Genomic DNA, 27363 nt, shown 5'->3' with positions numbered 1-27363 from the left:
ACTATTCGAACTGATTAAAAAATACAGCAAAGTAGCAGGTACAAGATTAACTTTCAGAAATCAGTTGTATTTCTGTATACTAACAATGAAATATTAGAAAAGGAATATTTAAAAATACCTTTGAGGGAGTTCCCTTCATGGCTCAGTGGAAACAAATCTGACTAGTATTCATGAGGATATGGGTTCGATCCCTGGCCTCACTCAGTGGGTTAGGGATTCAGCTTTGGCATGAGCTGTGATGTAGTTCACAGAGGCAGCTCATAACCCATGTTCCTGTGGCTGTGGTTTAGGCTGGCAGCTGGGAACTTCCATGTGCTGCAGGTGCAGCCCTAAAAGAAACAAACAAAAAACCTTTGAAAACTGTACCCCCAAAAATAAAATACCTAGAAATCAACCTGACCAAGGAGGTGAAAGACTTATATGCTGAGAACTATAAGATATTAATCAAGGAAATTAAAGAGGATTTAAAGAAATGGAAAGATATCCCATGTTCCTGGATTGGAAAAATTAATATTGTTAAAATGGCCATACTACTCAAAGCAATCTACAGACATAATGCAATTCTTATCAAATTACCCATGACATTTTTCTCAGAACTAGACTAAAAAATCAAAATTTTATATGGAACCATAAAAGACTCAGAATTGCCAAAGCACTCCTGAGGGGAAAAAACTAAGTAGGAGGCGTAAGTCTCTCAGACTTCAGGCACTATTACAAAGCTACAGTGATCAAGACAGTGTGGTACTGTTGCAAAAACAGATGTACAGATAAATGGAACAGAATAGACAGCCCATAAATAAACCCAGTCACTTACAGTCAATTAATCTTCAACAAAGGAGGCAAGAATATAAAATGATAAAAAGACAATCTCTTCAGCAAGTGGTGCTGGGAAAACTGGACAGCTGTATGTAAATCGATGAAACTACCTGCAATTTCTAATTGCTATATGACAGTTGCAACATGTCCATATTCCTCCACATGCTCATTTATTTCTTTGGTGAAAAGCTTATTCAAATATTTTCATTAGGATTAAAAGATTTTTAGTTAAGATGTCGGCCTTCTTATTTTTGAGATGTAAGAGTTTATTGTATATTCCAAATGAAAGTGTTTTCAGATATAGGACATTTTCCTTCAGCCTGAAGTATGGCATTTAACACATCCTATAGTCCAAGTCTTCTGGTGATGGATTATTTCAACTTTTGTGTGTTTAAAAGCATATTTTCATAGATGGCTTTTCTCAGAATAGTCTACTGAGTTTCCAGTATATATCTGTTGTTTGGAGGGTCCTCTGCTGTTTAAGCCCTGATGATTCCCTGCTGCTTTCCTTTTGCATTTTTGCACACAGAAAAATGTAAAGTCACAATCAGCTGTTCCAAGATTCATTTGATAAACATAAGAATGGAGTCATCAGAAGAGTCTGGTTATTATCAAGATATGGGCATAAAGGTTTGAGGCAAAGAGTTGTTAATAGAATTAAAAGAATAGGATCAATTCATAACAGCGAAGACACAGACACAACCTAAATGTCCACTGACAGATGAATGGATTAAGAAATGTGGAACATATACACAATGGAATACTACTCAGCCATGAAAAACAACAAAATAATGCCATTCACAGCAACATGAATGCAATTAGAGATTATCTTACTAAATGAAGTAAGTCAGAAAGAGAAAGACAAATGCCATATATCACTTATATATGGAATCTAAAATATGGCACAAATGGACCTATCTACAAAATAGAAACAGACTTACAGACATAGAGAACAGACTCATGTTTGTGAAGGAGAGGGGTGAAGAGAGGGGGATGAAATGGGAGTTTGGGGTTAGTAGATACAAACTATTATATTTAGAATGGATATGCAATGAGGTCCTACTATACAGCAAAGGGTTCTATATGCAGTCTCTTGGGATAGACCTTGATGGAAGATTATATAAGAAAGGGAATGTATATGTATGATTGGGTCATTTTGCTGTATAACAGAAATTGGCACAACACTGTAAATCAATTATATTTTAATTAAAAAAATAAATAAACTTTAAAAAGAGAGTAGGATCAGAGTATTGATGAAGATGTGGCTAGTAAAATGGCCTTGCTAATTTGAATAGAATAGTTTTTTTGTAAAATGTGAGTAGAAAAAAAACACTTATAAATTATTATTTTTAATATATAATCTCAAATATATGTATATGAACTTCAAAAATAAATTAGAGACTAATAAGTTTAGGAATATGTACTTTTTTTTGTCTTTTTAGGGCCATAATTGTGGCATATGGAAGTTCCCAGGCTAGGGGTCAAATTGGTGCTGCAGCTACCACTCAACGCCATAGCCCCGGCAATGCAGGATCTGTGGCCATTTGTGACCTGTCTCAGCTCATGGCAACACCAGACCCTTAACCCACTGAGCAAGGCCAGTGATCAAACCCGTGTCCTCATGGATACTAGTGGGGTTCCTACCACTGAGCCACAATGGGAACTATGAGAACTACAAGAATATATACATTTAAACATAATTTATGTAAGTTATTTCCATGTATATTCAAAAGTAGCATTAGTCTTACAGTTTTGTTGATAGTGTTTATTTTTGTCTAGTTTTAGTATTGGTCATAGGCACTTCAATACAAGAAATGAGGCCCGAAGTTCCCTTTGTGGTGCAGTGGTTAGCAAACCCGACTAGGATCCATGAGGTTGCGGGTTTGATCCCTGGCCTTGCTCAGTGGGTTAAGGATCCAGTGTTGCCGTGAGCTGTGGTATAGGTTTCAGACATGGTTCGGATCCTCTGTTGCTGTGGCTCTGGCGTAGGCTGGTGGCTACAGCTCCGATTAGACCCCTAGCCTGGGAACCTCCATTTGTCACAGGAAGTGGCCCTAGAAATGGCAAAAAGACAAAAAAAGAAAAGAAAAGAAAAGAAATGAGGCCCAAGTGAAGACTCTTTCTCATTATATATAAATGGACATAAAACAGGAGAATTAGCACAGCATTTCTTCAAATTCTATAACTTTCCTATGTCTTTTTGTGGTTAATCTATTAATCTATTTGGTATCTGCAGTTCTTTTCTAGTAAACTTTGTTAATTGCATTTTCTTGGGAAATTTCCTTTTTTTCTCCAATGCCATTTTTAAAAAATAGAATTTTCAATTTGTCTCCACATATTTAGTTATGTCTCATTTCTTATGAACCTTTCCCCAGAGGAAGGAATAGAGCTTCAAAAGGCCTAGGGGGAAAGAAAAAAACACATTTGCCAAATGGGACAGACTAGGTTCCTGAATAAACCAAAGAGGAGAGCAATTCTGAAGAATGTACTACATATTCGTGTGTGGGGACATGAGTTTTCTTCCCAGTTTCTAAAGGAGATCAAGAGTGGAAAAGAAGAAAAGGGAAGAAGTGACTGCCTACTGCCTGTGGTTAGGCAGGGTAGACAGACTGAGTACCAGAGAAAAGAGTTTTCTCTTCTCAGTGCAGGCAAAACTGAAAAACAAGGGAGCCAGCTGCCAAAGCAAACAGACTGGGTACAGAGAAAATTGACAAGGTAACATTTCCTATCAGGGATAAACTAAATCTCAGAAAACAGAGAACAAAGCACTGTTACACAGGGCTCAGCCTCCTAGTCAAGACCTGGGATCTTTTTTGTTTGTTTGTTTATTTGTTTGCTTTTTAGGGCCACATTTGCAGCAGATGGAGGTTCCTAGGCTAAGGGTTGCAGCTGCTAAGAGTGTAGAAGTTGGCCTATATCGCAGCCACAGCAATGCTGGATCCAAGCTGTGTCTGCCACCTACATCGCAATACCGGATCCTTAACCCACTGAGCAAGGCCAGGGATCAAACCTGTGTCCTCATGGATGCTAGTTAGATTTGTTAACTGCTGAGCCCTGACAGGAACTCCAAGACCTGGGACCTTTACCTCCTGGATTCCAAGCCTGGTTGGGGCAAAGTTATGGGAAATTCACAGCTGTGTTTTTGGGGATTTGAGCCCGGAGACAAGAGCACAAAGTAACCACTCCATCTCTATCTCTTTTCTACAGCGAAATGGAAGAAGCCTCATGAACGTACCTCATTCACCCACACACAGTATGAAGCGTTGGAGGCGCTGTTTGGCTATAACATGTTTCCAGATAAAAATCTCCAGAGAAAACTTGCTTTAAAACTCAACCTACCAGAGTCAACAGTTAAGGTCTGTCTGATCTTTTGAGATGTGTTTGAACCTCCATCCAAAATCACATTCTACCATTCAGCCTGGAAATTCCCTCCAAAACACAATAGTTCCCTTATTCAACATCTACTGTGCACTACTATTGCGCTGGGCATGTTGCATATGATTACTTTAATAGCATCTAGTTTAAAAGGTGAGGAAAACTGAAGGTCAGGAGCAAAGTGACTGGCTCACAGAGTTAGCCCATAGTATAACTGGAATTAGAAATCCAGGGGTCTCATATGATAAATTAGAGAAAGGGTTCTTATCCACATTCCTCACTTAGGGTCTTAACAAGCAAAACTCTGCTGTTTTGTTTATTCACAGCACCACCAATTGGCAAACAACTTTCCCAACCTCTGAATCTGCTAGAGCCCCAAATTTTTGTTAGAATATTCCTTACTTCAAAGTCCTTCTAACATAATCCTTGAAAATCCTTCAGTTCAAATTCCCCACCTCTCCCTAGATCCCTGAACTTGGCTTCTCTTCTCTGGAGTTCAGTATCCTTTCTCTGAACTTCCCAGCACAATCTCTGAAATATACCCCCTTTCTCTGCCTCTTTCTCTGGGGCCCCATCCTGATCTCTCACTGTTTCTATTGACTCCATTTATACCAACTTCTGCTTACCAGAACTCAGTGTCATGACGTGGAGAGGACATGAGGGCTACAATCTGGCTTTTTTTCACCCAGGAGAAGCCTCAAACTCCTTCTCCAGTAATGGACCATAACCTCCTCTCTTCTCCCACACCCAGATTTGGTTCAGGAACCGGAGGTTCAAAATGAGGAAGCAGCAGCAACAAAAGCAGCAGCAATCACTCAAGCCACCAAACCAGACCCTTCTAGCCAAGAAGACACCCACAGCATCAACTAGTCCTCATTCTTTTTTCCCTGAAGTTTCAGATTCCTCTATCTTCCTATCAACTCGGCCCTTGGGCCCTTTCCAGTGTGCAGGGAATTCTACCATCACTGAGAGTCCTACAAGCGATGTCCAAATGCAAGATCCTCAATTGGAGAGACTAGTGGCTTCAGTTCCTGCTTTATACTCTGATGCCTATGACATAGACCAAATCATGAAACTGTACAGTTTTCCTGATGACAATGAGCTAGACAGTTCTTCATTCCACTCTCTATATCAGTATCTTTCACCAATAAGGCCCAGTTAGAACAGAGTTCCTCTTAGAATCTTTGCTGGATCAGGTGTAGCTTTATCTCCTGAGCAAACCTGGTTCAGTATGACAAGCTGGAGCTTTGCAACCCATAGTCTAAGAGACAGCCTGGAATTCCAAAAGTCCTCCAGTGTGGTATACATTTCAATTTCTCTGATCAAAGCACTAACAAATTCCAGACAGTATAGAAAAGGATCTTCTTGCATCTTGTATATGCCTCTTTCCTTTGTCTTAACCCAAATATCTGGCTTAGTGTTACCTGGATTTCTATGCAAATGTAAAAGCTATTTTCCCCCAAGTGTAGCTCAGTACTACATAATTAGCCCCACAATTCTCCCTAGAGAAGGCCTTTCTAGTCCCTTAGATGGCCAATGAGACTCCAAAATTCTCTCTTCTCAAAACTATCTTTGACATTTTAAAAGAAGGTCGGCAGCCTTTAGGGATCATCCTTACTTTTTTTTTTCTTTTTGGCCACACCTACGGCATGTGGAATTTGCCCAGCCAGAGATTGAACCTGAATCACAGCAGTGACAAAGTCTGATCATTAACTACTAGACCACCAGAGAACTCCAGGTGTCATCCACATTTTTTTTTTTTTTTTGGTCTCTCTCTCTGTTTTTTTTTTTTTTTTCCTGGGGCTGCACCCTCAGCATATGGAAATTCCCAGACTAGGGGTCAAATCAGAGCTACAGCTGCTGACCTATGCCACAGCCACAGCAGCTTGGGATCCAAGCCACATCTGCGACCTATACCACAGCTCATGGCCACACCACATCCTTAACACAATAATCCAACCTGTCCTCATGGATACTAGTCAGGTCCGTTAAATGCTGAGCCATGACAGGAACTCTGTCATCCACTTTTTTTGATAGCAGGTTATAAACTCACACATTTCCAACAGTCAGATTTTTAGAATGGCAGTTAAGCTATATTTTCCATCTACATGATTAACTTACAGAATTAAAAGCATTTCTCAAAACCAATAATGAATAAACATAATAAATCCTCTCAATGAAAAATATAGAGTATCTAGGAATTAATCAAGAAAATTAAGTTATCTATACAGAAAACTTCAAAACAGAAATACAAAATATTTTAAACAAAAGGCTTTTGAAGCCATAAAATAATCAATATAAAAGAGTTAAAATCATATAAAGTTTGTTTTCCAAACACAATGGATTAAAATTAGAAATCAAGAGAATTTAGAAAATTCACAAGTATATGGATATTAAAAAGCACACTCTTGAATAACAAATGGGTAAAGAAAAAAATCAGAAAGAAAATTAGGAAATATGCAAATATGAATGAAAACAAAAACACAATATATCAAAGCTTATAGGATGATGCCAAATCAGTGCTTAGAAAGAAATTTACAGCTGAAAAAAACCTATATTTAAAGAATAAGGATGGAACCACAAAAGACCCAGAATTGCCAAAGCAATACTGAGGAACAAAAACCAAGCAGGAGGTATAACTTTCCCAGACTTCAGGCAATATTACAAAGCCACAGTCATCAAGACAGTGTGGTACTGGTACCAAACAGACATACAGACCAATAGAACAGAATAGAGATCCCAGAAATAAACTCAAGACACCTACATTCAATTAATTTTTGACAAAGGAGGCAAGAACATAAAATGGGAAAAAGACAGTCTTTTTAGCAAATATTTCTAGGAAACATGGACAGCTGCATGCAAATCAATGAAACTGGAACACACCTTCAGACCATGCACAAAAATAAACTCAAAATGGCCTAAAGACTTAAACATAAGACATGACACCATCAAACTCCTAGCAGAGAACATAGGCAAAATATTCTCTGACATCAACCTTACAAATGTTTCCTCAGTTCGGTCTCCCAAGGCAACAGAAATAAAAGAAAAATAAACCAATGGGACCTAATCAAAGGAAACCAAAAAAAAAAAAAAAAAGACAACATACAGAATGGGAGAAAATGATTTCAAATGAGGCAACTGACGAGAGTTTAATCTCTAAAATATACAAAAAACTTATACAACTCAACAGCAAAAAATCCAACAACCCAATGGAAAAAAGAAAAAGAAAAATGGGCAAAAGACCTGAATAGACATTTCTCCAAAGAAGATAAACAGATGGCCAACAAGCACATACAAAAAAATGCTCAACATCACTGATTATTAGAGAAATGCAAGTCAAAACTACTATGAGGAACCACCTCACACCAATCAGAATGGCCATCACTAATAAGTCCACAAATAACAAATGCTGGAGAGAGTGTGGAGAAAAGGGAACCCTCTTACACTGTTGGTGGGAATGTAAATTGGTACAACCACTATGGAAAACAGTATGGACCTACCTCAGAAAACTATACATTGAACTACCATATGAACAAGCAATCCCACTCTTGGGCATATATCCAGACAAAACTTGAAGACGACACATGCACTTACATGTTCATTGCAGCACTATTCACAATAGCCAAGACATGGAAACAACCTAAACATCCATTGACAGGTGAATGGATTAAGAAGATATGGTATATATACAAAATGGAATACTGCCCAACCATAAAAAAGAACAAAAGAATGCCATTTGCAGCAACATGGATGGAACTAGAGATTCTCATAGTAGGTGAAATAAGTCGGAAAGGGAAAGACAAATACCATATGATATCACTTATATTTGGAATCCAATACATGGCACAGAAAATCATGGACTTGTAGAGTGAGGGGGAGGGAGTGAGGTGGACTGAGAATCTGGGGTTAATAGATGCAAACTATTGCCTTTGGAATGAAAAAGCAAGGAAATCCTACTGTATAGCACTGGGAACTATATCTAGTCACTTATGATGAAGCATGATGGAGGATAATGCGAGAAAAAGAATGTATATGTGTATGTGTGACTGGGTCACCTTGCTCTACAGTAGAAAATTGACAGAACACTGTAAACCAGCTATAATGGAAAAATAAAATCATTTAAAATAAAACAAGGAAAAAAATAAGATTTCAAACGACCTTTTTTTAAACAGGAAGGAAGTTGGCATGGTTATATTAATATTTGTCATATTAAACTTTAAGGAAAACATTTGGATGGAAGTAAAAGTATGTTTGAGAATGGTAAAAAGGAATATGTTGCCTGAAAGATATAATTCTAAATTTGGTGTAATTTAAAAACATATTCCCAAAATATATGAAGTAAAAATTAACAAAATTCTTGGGCAAACTTAAAAAATACAAAATCATAATGGATGGTTTTAATAAATACTCAATAATTAAGGTCAAAAGAATAAAAATTTAGCCTGGGTAAGGATTTTAACTATACGGGTAATAAACTTTATTTAAAGAAAGTGTAGATTTCTGCATTCAACTGTTAGGAAATACGCATTCTTTTCAAGTATGTAATTACTACTTACTAGACCACAAAGCAAATCTTAACAAACTCGAATGAATCAATGACATACCAATAGCATTCTTTGATCATAAGGCAATTTAATTAGAAGAAACTCCAATCTCTCCCTCAATTTAGAGAATAAAAAGAATATTTTTAAAGAAGTACTCAAACATGGAAGAAATTATAGTGTGAATAATCTGGTAGAATATATTATATAATAACAATAACTAGGATCAACATTTACTAGGAGAACTAACAGGTAGTAGTACAGCAGGTTTGCATGTCTTGGTATTCATCATATTCTGGATCATCACAGAGGAATCTTGAAGGGCAAGACTGCAGAACTTAGGGAAAGAGATTGGCCCTTAAGTTGGTTGTGAGGATTTTTTGTTTATTGGTTTTTAAAAATAACTTCTGATTTTTAATAGTATTATTTTTAGAGCAGTTCTGAGTTTACACCAAAATGAGCAGAAGGTAGAGATTTCCCATATACACTCTGCTCCAACATACACACAGCCTCCCCTATTATCAACAACACACACAGGAAGTTCCTGCTGTGGTGCAGTTGGCATTGTCTCTGCTCAGTGGGGAAGATTGATTCCTGTTCCAGCACAGTGAATTAAGGATCTGGCTTTGCTACAGCTATGGCATAGGTCTCAGCTGCAGTTAGGATTCTATCCCTGGCCCAGGAACTTCCATATGCCATGGGTGCAGCCAAAAAAGAAAAAATTCACACATAAGTGGCATATTTATTATAACTGATGAACATATACTGGTACATTTTCATCACCTAAATCCATAGTTTACATTAGGGTTCACTCTTGGTACTATATATTATATGGATTTTGACAAATATACAACATATATCCACTATTATAGTATCAAATAGGATAGTTTCACTGCCCTAAAAATTTTCTGTGCTCCATCTATTCATCTCTCCCTCTCCTCTAACTTCTAGCAACCACTGATCCTTAGCTCCGTAGCTTTGCTTTCAAATCAATAACTTTTCACCTTGGAGTTCCTGTCATGGCTCAGTGGTTAATGAATCCAACTAGGAACGATGAGGTTGCAGGTTCGATTCCTGGCCTTGCTCAGTGGGTTAAGGATCTGGCGTTGCCCTGAGCTGTGGTGTAGGTTGCAGATGCGGCTTGGATCCCACGTTGCTGTGGCTCTGGTGTAGGCCAATGGCTACAGCTCCGATTCGACCCCTAGCCTGGGAACCTCCATATGCCACAGAAGCGGCCCTAGAAATGCCAAATAAATAAATAACTTTTCACCTTAAGAAACTAAGGAAATCTTGTGAAATTGGTTTGTGATGATCATTATACAACTACAGATGTGATAAATTCATTGAGTAATTTAAAAATGAGTGCCATTTGTAGCCAAAAAGAAACCAGGGAAAGAAAAACAAACTAAATCCAAAGCAAGTAGAAAGAAGGGAATAAAGATTAGAACATAAATAAATGAAATAGAGAAAAGCAATGGATGAATGGATTAAGATGTACATATACAATGGAATGCTACACAGCCATAAAAAAGAACAAAAATAATGCCATTTGTAGCAACATGGATGGAAATAGAGACTCTCATACTAAGTGAAGTAAGTCAGAAAGAGAAAGACAAATACCATAAATATCACTTATATTTGGAATCTAATATATGGCATAAAAGAACCTAGCTACAAAAAAGAAACAAACTCATGTTGAACAGACTTGTAGTTGTCAAGAGGGAGAGGAAATGGGTGGAGGGACTGGGAGTTGAGGGTTAGTATGTGCAAACAATTTCAGTTGGAGTGGATAAGAAATGAGATCCTGCTGTATAGAATAGGGAACCATATCTGGTCACCTGTGATAGAAAATGATGGAGGGCAATGTGAAAAAATGTGTATAAAAATATAACTGGGTCACTTTTCTGTACAGCAGAAATTGACAGAACAGTGCAAAACAACAGAGCAAACATGAAATCAAAGCTAGTTCTTTCAAAAGATCAATAAAATGACAAATTTTTAGCTAGACTGACGAGAAGAAGAAGTAAAGTAGATGGAGGAGGAGGAAGAGGAGGAGAGAGAAGAGGAAGAAAATTAAATGACCAGAATCAGAAATGAAAGATGGGATCCTGTTTAGGCTTCATGCCACTTGATGGACACACAAGTCTCGTGACCACCTTGACTACCAAAGTTGAAGGCCCATGATGTGGATTTGATGGCCACTTCCTGTGGTTTTGGGGCTACAAACAAGAGTAAGTCATGGGTTCAGAACTTGGGAAGTGGTCTGACTGCTGAAGTGGAGGCAGAACTTATAGTGATTATATCACCTCTCTTGACCTCTTTTTCTCCCACTTCTTGCTACAGAGGCTACCTGAGATCATCATCTCTGGAGATGAACCAAGCAGAAGAACAAGCAGTGTGAGGTGTGGTGAAATCTTGTTTGAAAATCCTGATCAGAATGTCAAATGTGTTTGCCTGCTATTCACTGTCTTGGTTCTTTGGAAAAAAAAATTCATGGAAAAACTAATATAATGTTATATGGAGATGGGATTAAGATGGCAGAATAGAAGGACTGGAGCTCAACTTCTCTCCTAAAAACAAAATTTACAAACAAATGCTGAACAATCTTCAACCAAATGGACCAGAATATTTAAAAAAGATATCCTAATCCAGAAAACAAAGAGAAGGCCACATCAAGAGGTAGAAGGGGGGATTACATGATATAAGTAACCCCATACCACCCAGGTGGTAGCCCCACAGACTGGAAAGTAACTGTTTCACAGAGAGTTGCCTACAGGATGAGAGTTCTGAGCTCCATATCAAAATCCCACATGTGGGGAACTGGCACTGGGAGAGAGCCCCTGGAGCATCTGGCACTGAAGGCGAGTGGGGCTTGTGCACAGGAGCTCCACAGGACTGGGGGAAATGGAGACCCCATTCTTAAAAGGCACACACAGACTTTCACATGTACTGGGTCCCAGGGCAAAGCTAAGTCTCCATAAGAATCTGGGTCAGGAGTTCCCGTCATGGCCCAGTGGTTAACGAATCCGACTAGAAACCATGAGGTTGCGGGTTCACTCCCTGCCCTTGCTCAGTGGATTAACGATCCAGCGTTGCCGTGAGCTGTGGTGTAGGTTGCAGACGCAGCTGGGATCCTGCACTGCTGTGGCTCTGGCGTAGGCCGGTGGCTACAGCTCCGATTCGACCCCTAGCCTGGGAACCTCCATATGCCGTGGGAGCGGCCCAAGAAATAGCAACAACAACAACAACAACAACAACAACAACAAGACAAAAAGACAAAAAAAAAGAATCTGGGTCAAACCTAACCACAGTTCTTGGAGGAAGACCTGCAGGGAAAACAGGGGTGAATGTGGCTTGTTGTTGGGGAAGGACATTGGAAACAAAGTTCTTGGGAATACTCAGCAGTGTTCCTTTCTCTGGAGGTGGCCATTTTGGGAAAATCCGGCCCTACCCATCAGAGCTGAGAAGCCCCAGGCCAAACAACAATCCAGGTGGGATCACAACCCCACTCTTCAGTAAACAGACTGCCTACAGAGCCCCAGGCACACAGCCACCTCTAATCTCACCCAGAGACAAAGCCCCACCCACCAGAGGGACAGGAATCAGCTCCACCTACCAGTGGGCAGGCATCAGCCCCTCCCATCAGGAAGCCTACAGCAAGCCCCTTACCAACTTCAGCCACAAGGGGGCAGACACCAGAAGGAAGAGAGGCTACAACTCTATTATCTGTAAAAAAGGTCACCACACCAAAAACCTATCAAAATGAAAAGACAGATAACTATAACTCAGATGAAGGAGAAAGAAAAAAAAAAAAAAAAAACAGAAAAACAGCTAAGTGATCAGGAGATTCTCAGCCTCCAGGAAAAAGACTTTAGACTGTTGATGCTGAAGATGATGCAAGACATTGGAAATAAACTGCAGGCAAAGATGGATAATTTACAGGAAACACTGAGCAAAGAGATACAAGATATAAACCTTACACAAGAAGAGATGCAAAATACAATCACTGAAATAAAAAATTCATTAGAAGCAGCCAACAGCAGAATACAGGAGGCAGAAGAACAAACAAGCAAGGTGGACAGATTAGTGGAAATCACTGATGCAGAACAGAAAAGAGAAAAAAGGTTGAAAACAAATGAACAGAGTCTTAGAGAACTCTGGGACAATGTTAAACACACCAACATCTGTATTATAGCGGTGCAAGAAGGAGAAGAGAGAGAAGGGGATAGAAAAAATTCCAAAGAGATAATAGCTGAAAAATTTCCTAACATGGGAAAGGAACCACTCACTCAAATCCAGGAAGCACAACGAGTACCATATAAAATAAATCCAAGGAGGAATACCCCAAGACACATATTAATCAAACTGACCAAAATCAAAGGCAAAGAGAAAATAGTGAAAGCAGCTAGGGAAAAGAAATAACATACAAGGGAACCCTGATAAGGTTATCAGATTTTTCAGCAGAAACTCTGCAGGCCAGGAGGAAGTGGCATGATATACTTAACGTGATGAAAGGAAAAAACCTCCAACCAAGATTACTTTACCCAGTGAGGCTCTCATTCAGATTTGAAGGAGAAATCAAAAGCTTTACAGAGAAGCAAAAGCTAAGAGAATTCAGCAACATAAAACAAGCCTTACAACAAATACTAAAGGAACTCTAGGCAGAAAAGAAAAGGCCACAACCAGAAACAAAAATACCATAAATGACAAGTCTCACCAGTAAAGGTATATATACAGTAAAGATACAAAATCATCCATGCACAATCATGACACCAAAATAATAAATCATGAGAAGTGAAGGGTACAAATGCAGGACACTGGAGATGCACTTGCAATTAAGAGACAAACACCTTGAAACAATCTCATGTATATATAGAGACTCATATCAAAACTTCAGAATAACTACAAACCAAAAATCTACAATTGATACACAAACAAATAAGAAAAATTAACTCAAATACAACACTAAAGATAGTCATCAAACCAGAAGAGGAGAGAACAAGAGAAGAAGGGAAGAAAAAAGAAACAAAAAAAAATTCAAAGCAACTAATAAAATGGCAATAAGAACATATATATCAATAATTACCTTAAATGTTAATGGACTAAACGCCCCAACCAAAAGACACAGACTGGCTGAATGGACACAAAAAAAAGACCCATATATATTCTGTCGTCATGAGACCCACTTCACTTCTAGGGACACATACAAATTGAAATTGAGAGGATGGAGGAAAATATTCCATGCAAGCAGGAATCAAAAGAAAGCTGGAGTAGCAGTACTCATATCAGATAAAATAGACTTTATTTATTTATTTATTTTTTGTCTTTTTTGCCATTTCTTGGGTCACTCCCACAGCATATGGAGGTTCCCAGGCTAGGGGTGTAATCAGAGCTGTAGCTGCCAGCCTACGCCAGAGCCACAGCAACACGGGCTCCAAGCCACGTCTGCTACCCACACCACAGCTCACTGCAACGCCAGGTCCTTAACCCACTGAGCAAGGCCAGGGATCGAACCCGAAACCTCATGGTTCCTAGTTGGATTTGTTAACCACTGTGCCACAATGGGAACTCCAAAATAGACTTTAAAATGAAGAATATTTTAAGGGACAAAGAAGGTCATTACATAATGATCAAAGGATCAGTCCAATAAGAAGATATAACCGTTTTAAATATCTATGCACCCAACATAGGTTCACCACAATATATAAGGCAACTGCTAACAACCTTAAAAGGACAAATCAACAATAACACAATCATAATGGGGGACTTTAACACCCCACTTACAGCAATGGACAGATCATCCAGAAGGAAAATCAATAAGGAAACACAGGCCATGGATGAAGCATTAGACCAGATGGACTTCATAGTTATTTATAGGACATTCCAACCAAAAGCCACAGAATACAAATTCTTCTCAAGCCCACATGGAACATTCTCCAAGATTGGTCACATCCTCAGCTACAAATAAAGCCTTGGTAACTTTAAGAAAATTGAAATATCAAGCATCTTTTCCAACCACAACACTATATGACTGGAAATCAACAACAAGAAAAAAACTGCAAAAAAACACAAACATGTGGAGAGTAAACAACATGCTACTGAACAACCAAAGGATCACAGAATAAATCAAAGAGGAAATTAAAAAATACCTAGAAGCAAATGACAAATATAATGACATTCCAAAACCTATGGGATGCAGCAAAAGCCATTCTAAGAGGAAAGTTTATAGTAATACAAGCCCATCTCAGGAAACAAGAAAAAGAACAAATAAACAAGCTAACTTTAAATCTAAAGCAGTTTGAGAGAGAAGAACAGACAAGACCTAAAGTTAGAAGGAAAGTAATCATAAAGATCAGAGCAGAAATCAATGAAATAGAAATGAAGAAAACCATAGAAAAGATCAATGAAACGAAAAGCTGGTTCTTTGAAAAGATCAACAAAATTTTTAAACCCATAGCCAGACTTATCAAGAAAAAAAGAGAGAGGACTCAAATCAATAAAATTAGAAATGAAAAAGAAGTAACAACAGACATCACAGAAACACAAAGGATCATGAGATACTACTATATCCAACTATACGCCAATAAAATGGAAAACCTAGAAGAAATAGAAAAGTTCTTAGAAAAGTGCAATCTGCCAAGACGAAACCAAGATGAAATAATAAAAATGAACAGACCCATCACAAGTACTAAAAGTGAAACTGTGATTAAAAAACTTCCAACAAACAAAAGTCCAGGACCAGATGGCTTCACAGGCAAATGCTATCAAACATTTACAGAAGAGCTAATACCTATCCTTCTGAAACTATTCCCAAAAACTGCAGAGGAAAGGATACTCCCAAACTCATTCTATGAGCCCACCATTACCCTGATACCAAAACCAGACAAAGATACCACAGAAGAAGAAAACTACAGGCCAATTTCACTGATGAACATCGATGCAAAAACCCTCAACAAAATACTAGCAAACTGCATCCAACAATACATTCAAAGGATTGTACATCATGATCAAGTGGGATTTATCCCAGGGAGGCAAGGGTTCTTCAATATCCAAAATCAATCAGTGTGATACACCACATTAACAAACTGAAGAGTGAAAACCATTTGATCCTCTCAATATAAGCAGAAAAAGCCTTTGACAAAATCCAACACCCATTTCTGATAAAAACCCTTCAGAAAGTGGGCATAGAGGGAACTTACCTCAACATAACAACAGCCATATATGACAAACCCAAAGCTAACATCATTCTCAATGGTGAAAAGCTGAATGAATTCCCACTGAGATCAGGAACAAAACAAGGATGTCCACTCTCACCACTACTATTCAACATTGTTTTAGAAGTCCTAGCCACAGCAATCAGAGAAGTGAAAGAAATAAAAGGAATCCAAATTGGAAAGGAAGAAGGAAAACTATCACTGTTTGCAGATGACATGATAATATACTTAGAAAATCCTAAAGACTCTACCAGAAAACTGTTAAAGCTCATCAATGAATTTGGCAAAGTCACAGGATACAAAAATAATACACAGAAATTGACTGTATTTCTATATACTAACAACAAAAGATCAGAAAGAGAAATTATGGAAGAAATTCCATTTACCATAGCATCCAAAAGAATAAAATACCTAGGAGTAAACCTACCTAAAGAGACAAAAGACTTGTACTCTGAAAACTATAAGACACTGATGAAAGAAATCAAAGATTACACAAATAGATGGAAAGACATACCATGCTCGTGGATTGGAAGAGGCAGTATTATCAAAATGACTATACTACTTAAGGCAATCTACAGATTCAATGCAATCCCTATCAAATTACCAAGGACATTTTCCACAGATCTCAAATAAAATATGTTAAAGTTTGTCTGGAAGCGCAAAAGACCCAGAATAGCCAAAGTCATCCTGAAAAAGAAAAATGGAGCTGGAAGAACAAGGCTCCCTGACTTCAGACTATACTGCAAAGCGACAGTCATCAAAACCATATGGTACTGACACAAAGACAGAAATAGAAATCAGTGGAACAAGACTAAAAGCCCAGAATTAAACTCATGCACTTACAGCCAACTAATCTATGACAAAGGAGGCAAGAATATACAATGGAGGAAAGACAGCCTGTTCAGTAAGTGGTGCTGGGAAAACTGGAAGACATCAGATGGCCAAAAAACACATGGAAGGATGTTCAACATCACTCATTACTAGAGAAATGCAAATCAAAACCACCATGAGGTACCACCTTACACCAGCCAGAAGGGCCATCATCAAAAAGTCTACAAACAATAAGTGCAGGAGAGGGTGTGGAGAAAAAGGAACCCTATTACACTGTTCATGGAATTGTAAATTGGTGCAACAACTATGGAAAACAGTATGGAGATTCCTCAGAAGACTAAAAACGGAATTACCTTTTGATCCAACAATCCCACTCCTAGGCACCTAACCAGAGAAAACCATGACTCGCAAAGACACATGTCCTCCAATGTTCATTGTAGCACTATTTGCAATAGCCAAGACATGGAAACAACCTCAATGTCCATCAACAGAGGAGTGGATCAAGAAGATGTGGTACATATACACAAAGGAATATGACTCAGCCATTGAAAGGAATGAAATACCAGCATTTTTAGTAACATGGATGGACCTAGAAATTATCATGCTAAGTGAAGTCAGTCAGACAGACACCAACATCAAATGCTTTCACTGACACGTGGCATCTCAAAAAAGGACACAATGAACTTCTTTGCAGAACAGATACTGACTCACAGACTTTGAAAAACTTATGGTTTCCAAAGGAGACAGTTTGGGGGCTGGGGGAATGCACTGGGGTTGTGGGATGGAAATCCTATAAAATTGGATTGTGATGATCATTGTACAACTATAAATGTAATAAATTCATTGAGTAATAAATAAATAAACTAAAAGAAAAAAAAGAAAAAGAAAACATCAGCCTTAAACAACAACAACAACAACAATACAAAACGAAAGATGGGGTATAACTAACAACCTTCCAGAAATGGAAATCATTGTAAAGGAATATTATGAGCAATTATGCAGTTTTATAATTTATATAATAAATTAAATAACTTAGAGGAAAAGGAGAAAATTCCTAGGAAGAATGAACAAATTAACCAATGTGAGTCAATGAGAAATAAAAATGTTAACCAAGACATGGAAACAACCTAAATGTCTATCAACAGATGAATGGATTAAGAAAATGTGATACATGCACACAATGGAATACCACTCAGCCATACAAAAGAACAAAATAATGCCATTTGCAGCAACTTGGATGCAACTAGAGATTATCATACTAAGTGAAATGTCAGAAAGAGTAAGACAAATACCATATGATATCACTTTTATGTGGAATCTAAAATATGGCACAAATGATCCAATTACACAAAAACAGATCATGGATATGGAGAGCAGATTTGTGTTTGCCAGCAGGGAGGGAGTGGGATAGACAGAGTGTTTGGAGTTGGTAGATGCAAACTATTACATTTAGAATGGATTAGTTATGTGGTCCTACTGTGTAGCACAGGGCCCTATGTCCAATCTCTTGGGTTACAACATGATGGAAGATAGTATGAAAAAAAAGAGTGTATATATATTTTTGCTGTACAGCAGAAATTGAAGAAACACTGTAAATCAACTATACTTTAATAAAAGATGTTTAAAAAAAGAAATAGATATGTTATGAATAGAGCATTAACAAGTAAGGAGATTAAGTTAGTAGCCAAAGACTTTCCATAAAGACAAATCCAGACCCAGATGGCTTCATTGCTGAATTCTACCAAATGGTTAAAGAATCAGTAATCCTTCATAAACTATTTCAAAAAAAAAAAAAACAGAAAAGAACACTTCGTAACTCATTCTATGAGACCAATATTATCCTGATAACAAAACTGAACAAAGACAACATAAGAAAATTACAGATTAATATCTCTTGTTAATATAGAAGCAAAAATCCTCAACAAGATACTAGAATACTGAATCCAGCAACATATAAAAGGATTATATATCACACTTGAACAACATGGGTTTGAAGTACACAGGTCCAGTTACATGTGGATTTTTTTTCAACGATAAATATTACAGTATGACACAATCTGTAACTGGTTGAATCTGTGGGAGTGGAACCATGCGTATGAAGGAAGCCTGTGTATGGAGGGCAATGTACATGGACGCCAACTATGTTATAACATGGATTCTTGACTACATGCTATGTTGGAACTCCAAACCCTGCCATTGTTCAAGGGTCAATTGTATATACCTCACCAAGTGCGGTTTATCCAGGAATGCATGGTGAATGCAATGTACCAAGATCAATAAATGTCACATACCATGTTAAAAGAATAAAGGACAAAAAGCATATGATCTCAATAGGAACAAAAAGGCATTTGACAAAATTCCATACATTGTCATGATAAAGATGAGGGAAATAAAGATGGCAGAGTAAGAGGACATGGAACTCACTTCCCCTAACAAACACATCAAATATATAACTGTGCCAAACAATTCCCATGGAAAACTAACAGTGAAAAGACAAGACTCACATATAATATTTTGGAGTTCCTGTCGTGGCACAGTGGTTAATGAATCTGACTAGGAACCATGAGGTTGCAGGTTCGATCTCTGACCTTGCTCAGCAGGTTAAGGATCCGGCATTGCCGTGAGCTGTGGTGTAGGTCGCAGACGCGGCTCGGATCCCGTTTTGCTGTGGCTCTTGCATTAGGCCAGTGGCTACAGCTCCGATTCAACCCCTAGCCTGGGAATTTCCATATGCCATGGGAGTGGCCCTAGAAAAGACGAAAAAAGAAAAAAAATTAATGAAACAAGATAAACAGTCTACCAATCAAAAAATTAAAAATGGTAATAAAAATCCTAACCAAATTAAGAAAGAGAATTGATCTAAACACAGACCATCTTAACAAGAAACTATAAAATATAAAGAAAACCAAATCAAAATAGATAATTCAGTATCTGAGATAAAAAGTAGTCTAGAAGAAATGAATGGCATACTAAATGACACAGAGGAATGCATAAGTAATCTGGAAGCTAGAATAATGGAAATCACCCAATCAGAAGAACAGACAGAAAAAAATTTTTTAAATGAAGGCAATAAATGAGACCTTTGAAATAATATTAAACATGCAAACATTTTCATTATAGGGGTTCTAGAAGGAGAAGAGAGAGAGAAGGGGATCAAAGCATAATTGCAGAAATTATGGCTGAATAATTCTCACACCCAAAGAAGACCTAGATATCAGATACAGGATATTCAGATACAGAGAGTCCCAAACCAGATGAATTCAAACAGACACACACCAAGACATATCATAATTAAAATGGCAATGGTTAAAGAAAATTCTAAAGGGAGCAAGAGAAAAAGAGTCGCATACAAGGGAATCCTAATAGGTTATGAGCTGATTTCTCTGCAAAAACTTTGCAGGGCAGAGGGGAAAGGCATGATAGGTCAAATTGCTGAAAGGGAAATATATGCAACCTAGAATACTCTATCCAGAAAGATTATTATTTAGGGGGAGTTCCCATCATGGCTCAGTGGAAATGAATCTGACTAGTATCCATGAGGACACAGGTTCGATCCCTGGCCACACTCAATGGGTTAAGGATCTGGCATTGCTGTGATGTGTGGTGTAGGTCATAGATGTAGCTTGGATCTGGCATGGCTACGGCTGTGGTGTAGGCCAGCAGCTACAGCTCTCATTCAACCCCTAGCCTGAGAACCTCCATATGCCAAGGAGTTGCCCTAAAAAGACCAAAAAAAAAAAAAAAAGATTATTATTTAGAATAGAAAGAGAGATAGGAGTTCCTGTTGTGGCTCAACAGTTACTGAATATGACTAATATCGATGAGGACACAGGTTCAATCCCTGGCCTTCCTCAGTGGGTTAGGGATCTGGCATTGCTGTGAGCTGTGGTGTAGGTCACAGATATAGCTCAGATCCTGCGTTGCTGTGGCTGTGATGTAGGTTGGCAGATGTAGCTCCGATTCAACCCCAAGCCTGAGAACCTCCATGTGTCATGGGTGTGGCCCTAGAAAACAAAATGAAAACAAAAACAACAAAAAAAGAAAGACAGACAGATAAAGAACTCTTCAGACAAGCAAAAACTAAAAGAAATCAGCATCCTACCCTAAAAGAAATGTGGAAGGCCTTCTCTAAATGGAAACGAAACAAGAATCTATATAAAAGGAAAAAATCCCAATAGGAAAGGCAAATTTTATAGTAAGGATTGAAGATCACTCCAATAAACCAGTAAATAGACTAAAAGACCAAAAAAAAAAAAATGTAAAAGCAGTTATAACTACAATAAACAGTAAAAGGATAAGCCTGAAGATATAAACCAGAATATAAAAAACACACAGTTTGGGTCAGGGGAGTAAAAAATGTAGATCTTTTATTCTTTTAATTTTAATTTTTGTTTTTGGTCTTTTTAGGGCTACACCTGAACCATGTGGAAGTTCCCAGGCAAGGGGGCAAATCTGAGCAGCTGCTGGCCTACAACACAGCAGTGCCAGATCTGAGCCGCACCTGTGACCTACACTGCAGCTTGAGGCAATGCCTTAACCCACTGAGCAAAGCCAGGGATTGAACCTACATCCTCATGGATACTAGTCATGTTCTTAATCCACTGAGTCACAATGGGAACTCCACATGTAGATATTTTAGAATGTGTTTGAACTTAAATGACTATCAGTTTAAATAAAGTATATAAAATCATGGGTCAATATATATGAACCCTGTGCTAATCACAAATCAAAAACCTACAATAGGGAATTCCTGTTGTGCTACAGCAGGTTAAGGATCCAGCATTTCACCAGTTGTGGCATAGGTTGCAGCTGTGGCTTGGATTGATCCCTGGCCCAGGAATTTCCATATGCTGCAGGTGCAGCCAAAAACAACAACGACAACAACAAAAACCTGCAATAGAGACACAAATATCAAAAAAAGGAACCCAAGCACACTGCAAAATAAAGTCATCAAACCACAACAGGAAGAACAAAAAGAAGTGAACAGAGAACTACAAAAATAACAAGAAAACAAGTAATAAAATGGCAGTAAGCACAAACTTACCACTTGAAAAAAATATGTATTCTGGTGTTTTGTAATGGAATGTCCTATAGAAACCTATTAACAAACATGTAGAGACTAAACAACATGCTACTAAAAAAAAAAATGGGTCAATGAGGAAATCAGAAAATACCTCAAGACAAATGAAAATGGAAACACAATTTCCCCAAATCTATGGGATGCAGCAAAAGCATTTCTAAGAGGGAAGTTCATAGCAATACAGGCCTTCCACAAAAAATAAGAAAATTTTGGAGTTCCCATCATGGCGCAGTGGAAGCGAACCCAAGTAGTAACCATGAGGTTGTGGGTTTGATCCCTGGCTTTGCTCAGTGGGTTAAGGATTGGGTGTTGCCGTGAGCTGTGGTATAGGTCACACACGAGGCTCAGATCTGGCATTGCTGTGCTCTGGCGTAGGCCAGCAGCTATGGCTTCAATTAGACCCCTAGCCTGGGAACCCCCATATGCCGTGGGCGTGGCTGTAAAAAGGACAAAAGACAAAAATAAAATAAAATAAAAAAGAAATAAGAAAATTTTGAAATGAACAACCTAACCTATCACCTAAAAGAAGTAGAAAAAGAAGAATAAAGCCCAAAGTCAGCAAAAGGAAGGAAATGATAAAGATGAGAAAGGACATTAATAAAATAGAGCTCACAAAAAAAGCAAAGATCAATGAAACCAAGAACCGCTCCTTTTTTTTTTTTTTTTTTTGTCTTTTTGCCATATTTAGGGCTGCTCCCGCGGCATATGGAGGTTCCCAGGGTAGGGGTCAAATCGGAGCTGTAGCCGCTGACCTACACCAGAGCCACAGCAACTCAGGATACAAGCTGCATCTGCAACCTACACCACAGCTCACAGCAACGCCAGATCCTTAACCCACCAAGCAAGAGCAGGAACCAAACCCACAACCTCATGGTTCCTAGTCAGATTCGTTAACCACTGAGCCACAATGGGAACTCCAAGAACTGTTCTTTTTAGAAGCTCAACAAAATTGGCAAATCTTTAGGCAGTCTCATCCAGAAGATAAGAGAGAAGACCCAAATGAACAAAATTTAAAAATGAAAGAGGAGACATAATGACCATACCTCAGAAATTTTTTAAAAAATGAGAATGTTGTGAACAGTATATGCCAACAAATTGGACAATCTAGAAGAAATGGACAGATTTCTAGAAACATACAGCCTTGCCAGGACTGTGTCAAGAAGCGACATTTGAAGAGAACAATCACTAGATATGAAATTGAATTTGTAATGAAAAAGAGAAAACTCCCAGCAAACAAAGGTCTAGGAATGGATGGCTTTACAGATTCTACCAATCATATAAAAAAAGAATTATCTAGCCTTCTCAAACTACTCCAAAAAACCTGAAGAGAAGGGAAGCCCTAAATTCATTCCATGAGGCCACCATTTCACTGAAATCAAAACCAGGCAAAGACACCTACAAAAAAGAGAAAATTATAGGTCAATATCTTTGATGAAGATAGAAGCAAAATCCCCAAACAACTATTAACAAATTGAATCCAACAACAAAAAGGACCATACACCATGATGAAAGTGAGTTAATTGCAGGTTCAGAGGATGGTTCAACATTCACAAATCAATCATTGTGATACACCACATTAACAAAAAAAAGGATAAAAATCACATGATCATTTCAATTTACACAGAAAAACCATCTGACAAAATTCAACATCCATTCATGATAAAAGCTCCCATCAAAGGGGGTCTAGAGAGAACATATCTCAATATAATAGAGGCCATTTATTACAAGCCTACAGTAAACATAATTCTCAGTGGTGAAAAGCTGAAAGCTTTCCTGATAAAATCTGGAACAAGAGAAGGATGCCCACTCTCACTTCTATTCAACATAGTAGTTAAAGTCTTGACCACAGCAATCAGAGAAAAAGAAATAAAATGATTCCAGATTGGAAGGGAAGAGGCAAATCTTTCACTCCTTGCAGATTACATGATAGTCTATATAGAGAACTCTGACATTCATACCCAGAAACTGTTAGAACTAATAAAAGAACTCAGAAAGGTGGCAGGATATAAGATTAAAATATAGAAATCTGTTGCCTTTCTACACACTAATGAATTATCAGAAAGATAAAGGAAAAAATCCCATTTAAATCAATGCCTAGGAACAAACTGAATCAAAGAGAAAGACCTATAGTCTAAATATTATAAAACACTAATGAAGGAAATTGAAGATTATTCAATGAAATGAAAATATACCCAGTTGCTCTTGGATTAGAAGGATTAATTCTTTTTTTTTTTTTTTTTTTAGGGATGCACCCATGGCATATGGAAGTTCACAGGCTAGGGGTCAGATTGGAGCTGCAACTTGCTGAAGCTATGCCACAGCCATAGCAACCCAGCATCCAAGCTGCATCTGTGACCTACACCACAGCTCAGGGGCATGCTGGGTACTTAATCTACTGTGCAAGGCCACAATCAAACCCACATCCTCATGGATACTAGCCAGGTTTGTTACTGCTGAGCCACAAAGGGAACTCCCAGAAGAATGAATATTGTTAAAATATCCATACTACCCAAAGCAATCTACAGATTTCATGCAATCCCTATCAAAATATTCATGACATTTTTCTCAGAACTAGAACAAACAATCCTTGTTTATTTTGAACCCCCAAAGACCCAGAATTGCCAAAGCAATCCCAAGAAAAAAAGAACAGAGCTGGAGGTATAACCCTCCCAGACTTCAGACAACACAGCAATGCTACAGTAATCAAAACCATATGGGAGTTTCCTTCGTGGCTCAGCGACTAATGAATTTGACTAGCATCTATGAGGATGCAGGTTCGATCCCTGACCTTGCTCAGTGGGTTAAGGGTCCAGTGTTGCCATGAGCTGTGGTGTAGGTCGCAGACTCAGCTTGGGATCCTGTGTTGCTGTGGCCCTTGCATAGGCCAGGGCTGTACCTCCAATTGGACTCCTAGCCTGGGAACCTCCATATGCCACAAGTGTGGCCCTAAAAGAACAGAAAGACAAAAAAAAAAAAAAATACCAACAAAACAGTATGATAGTGGTACAAAAACAGACACATAGATCAATGGAAGAGAATAGAAAGTCCAGAAATAAACCCATAAATCTACCATCGGTTAATTTATGACAAAAGAAACAAGAATATACAGTGGGGAGAAGGCAGTGTCTTCAGGAAATGGTGCTGGGAAAAACTGAACAGCTACATATAAACAATGAAATTAGAACATTCCCTCATATTGTATACAAAAACAGACTCAAGGGAATTCCCATCGTGGCTCAGGGGAAACAAATCTGATTAGTATCCATGACAACACATTTTCGACCCTTGGCCTCGCTCCATGGGCTAAGGATCAGGCATTGCTGTGAATTGTGGTATAGGTTGCAGATACAGCTTGGATTTGGCATTGCTATGGCTGTGGTGTAGGCCAGCAGCTAGAGCTCTGTTTTGACCCCCAGTCTGGGAACTTCCATATGCTGTAGGTGCGGCCCTAAAAAGACAAAACCAACATGCAAAAAGAAAAACAGACTCAAAATGCTTTTAAGACGTAGATGTAAGACATGAAATTATAAACTACAAACTACGTTCTCTAGAAGAGAACATAGGCGAAAGACTCTGACACAAATCATAGCGATATTTTTTTGTATAAGGCAAAAGAAATAAAAGCAAAAATATATAAATGGGACCTAATTATAAACTTAAAAATTTTTGCACAGTAAACGAAACCACTGACTAAACAAAGACAGCCTACAGAATGGGAGGAAATATTTGCAAATTATATGGCCAATAAGGGGTTAATATCCAAAATATATAAACAGTTCATACAATTCATATACAAAATGATAAATATGAGGCAGAAGACCCGAATAAACATTTTGCCAAAAAGAGATATAGATGACTAACAGGCACATGAAAAGATGCTCAGTAACTAATAACTGCTAGAGAAATACAAATCAAAACCACAATGACATATCACCTCACACATGTCAGAAAGGCTATCATCAGAAAGTCTACAAATAACTAATATTGGAGAGAATGTGAAGAAAAGGCAATCCTAGCACACTGTTGGTGGGAATGTAAATTTGTGTAGCCACTGTTGGAAACAGTACAGAGATTCCTCAAAAAACTAAAAGTTGAACTACCATATGATCCAGCACCTCCATGTCAACATTCATATCTGGAAAAAAACAAAAACAATTTGAAAAGATACATGCACTCCTATGTTCACAGCAGCACTAATCACAACAGTCAAGACCTGAGGCAACCCAAGTGCTTATCTAGATTTGATTGGATTAAGAGGATTTGGTGTACACACAAAATGAAACACTGCCACTTGCAGCAATAGGGATGGACCCAGAGAATATTATTCTTAGTGAAATGAGTCGGGCAGAAAAAGACAGATACTATAAGATATGACTTATATGTGGAATCCAAAAAATAATACAAATAAATGTGTGTGAAAAACAGAAACCGACTCACTGATATCGAAAACAAACTTATGGTTACCAAAGGGAAGAAAGGAAGGGGGAGGGCCAAATTAAAGGTATGGGATGAATAGATACAAACTCTACAAAAAGATAGGTAAGCAGCAAGGATATGGTGTATAGTGCAGGGAATTATACCCATTATTTTGTAATAACCTATAAAGGAGTATAATCTGCAAAAATACTGAGTCACTATGCTATGCAATTGAAGTTAACACAATACTGTAAATCAGCTATACTGCAATAAAAAGAAGATGCAATAAACTAGGATAAACTATCAAACACTTCAACTTCAAACTTATCAAATCCTCCATCTATAAGAAATCCAAGCTAATACGACATTTATTGGTGAAAGACTGAATACTATTCCCCTCAGATCAGAAACAGGGAACAAGTTAGGCAGTGCAAAAAGGCAAGAAAAGGAAATAAAATGTATCCAAATCCTAAAGGGATAAGTAAAAATATCTTTATTCACAGAGGACATGATCTTATATCTAGAAAATCCTAAGGGATCTTAAGAAAACTATTAGAACTAATAAGCAAGTTCAGTAATTTTTAGGACACAAAGATCAGTATACAAAATTTTTACAATTTCTTTTTCTTTCTTTCTTTCTTTCTTTCTTTCTTTCTTTCTTTCTTTCCTTCTGTATGTCTCCCTCTCTCTCTCTCTCTTTCTTTCTTTTGCTTTTTAGGGGCACGCCTGCACCATATGGAGGTTCCCAGGCTAGGGGTCAAATCAGAGCTATAGGTGGCAGCTTATGCCACAGCCACAGCAAGGATCCAAACCACGTCTGAGACCTACACCACAGCTCACGGCAATGCCAGACCCTTAACCCACTGAGCTAGGCCAGGGGTCGAACCAGCAACCTCCTGGTTCCTAGTCAGATTTGTTTCCAATGCACCACGATGGGAATTCCAAAATGTTTATGATTTTCAACCTCTAGTTGCTCACCCCAAATAAGTTTACCTTTACATGAATATATATGCAGGGAAGAATCCAGAGGAAAGGGGAATTCAGCATCTGTTAATTACAGCAGACTTAAGCATATATTTTTTCAGTCCAT

At 38.1% G+C, this 27363-nt stretch overlaps 1 protein-coding gene and 1 long non-coding RNA gene across 3 annotated transcripts in view; one reads left to right on the top strand and one right to left on the bottom strand.

The window, feature by feature from the left end:
* Positions 1–8306, top strand: part of ARGFX (arginine-fifty homeobox) — a 36585-nt gene extending 28279 nt beyond the window's left edge. Inside the window, exons 3-4 of the mRNA XM_084991119.1 lie at positions 4024–4172; positions 4943–8306. Coding sequence (XP_084847245.1) covers positions 4024–4172; positions 4943–5353 — 560 coding nt within the window. The 3' untranslated portion in view covers positions 5354–8306. The remainder of the gene's footprint in view (positions 1–4023; positions 4173–4942) is intronic.
* LOC146397706 (uncharacterized) overlaps positions 1–27363 on the bottom strand; it is a 91204-nt gene that overhangs the window by 45173 nt on the left and 18668 nt on the right. The window lies entirely within an intron of this gene.

Source organism: Sus scrofa, chromosome 13 (assembly GCF_054392235.1).
Source record: "Sus scrofa isolate SSC_HxYL_T2T_F1_AM1 chromosome 13, Sscrofa_HxYL_maternal_Yorkshire_Landrace_v2.0, whole genome shotgun sequence".
Taxonomy (NCBI): Eukaryota; Metazoa; Chordata; class Mammalia; order Artiodactyla; family Suidae; genus Sus; species Sus scrofa.
Note: the sequence above shows the minus strand (reverse complement) of the source record. Positions and strands in the feature narration are given on the sequence as shown.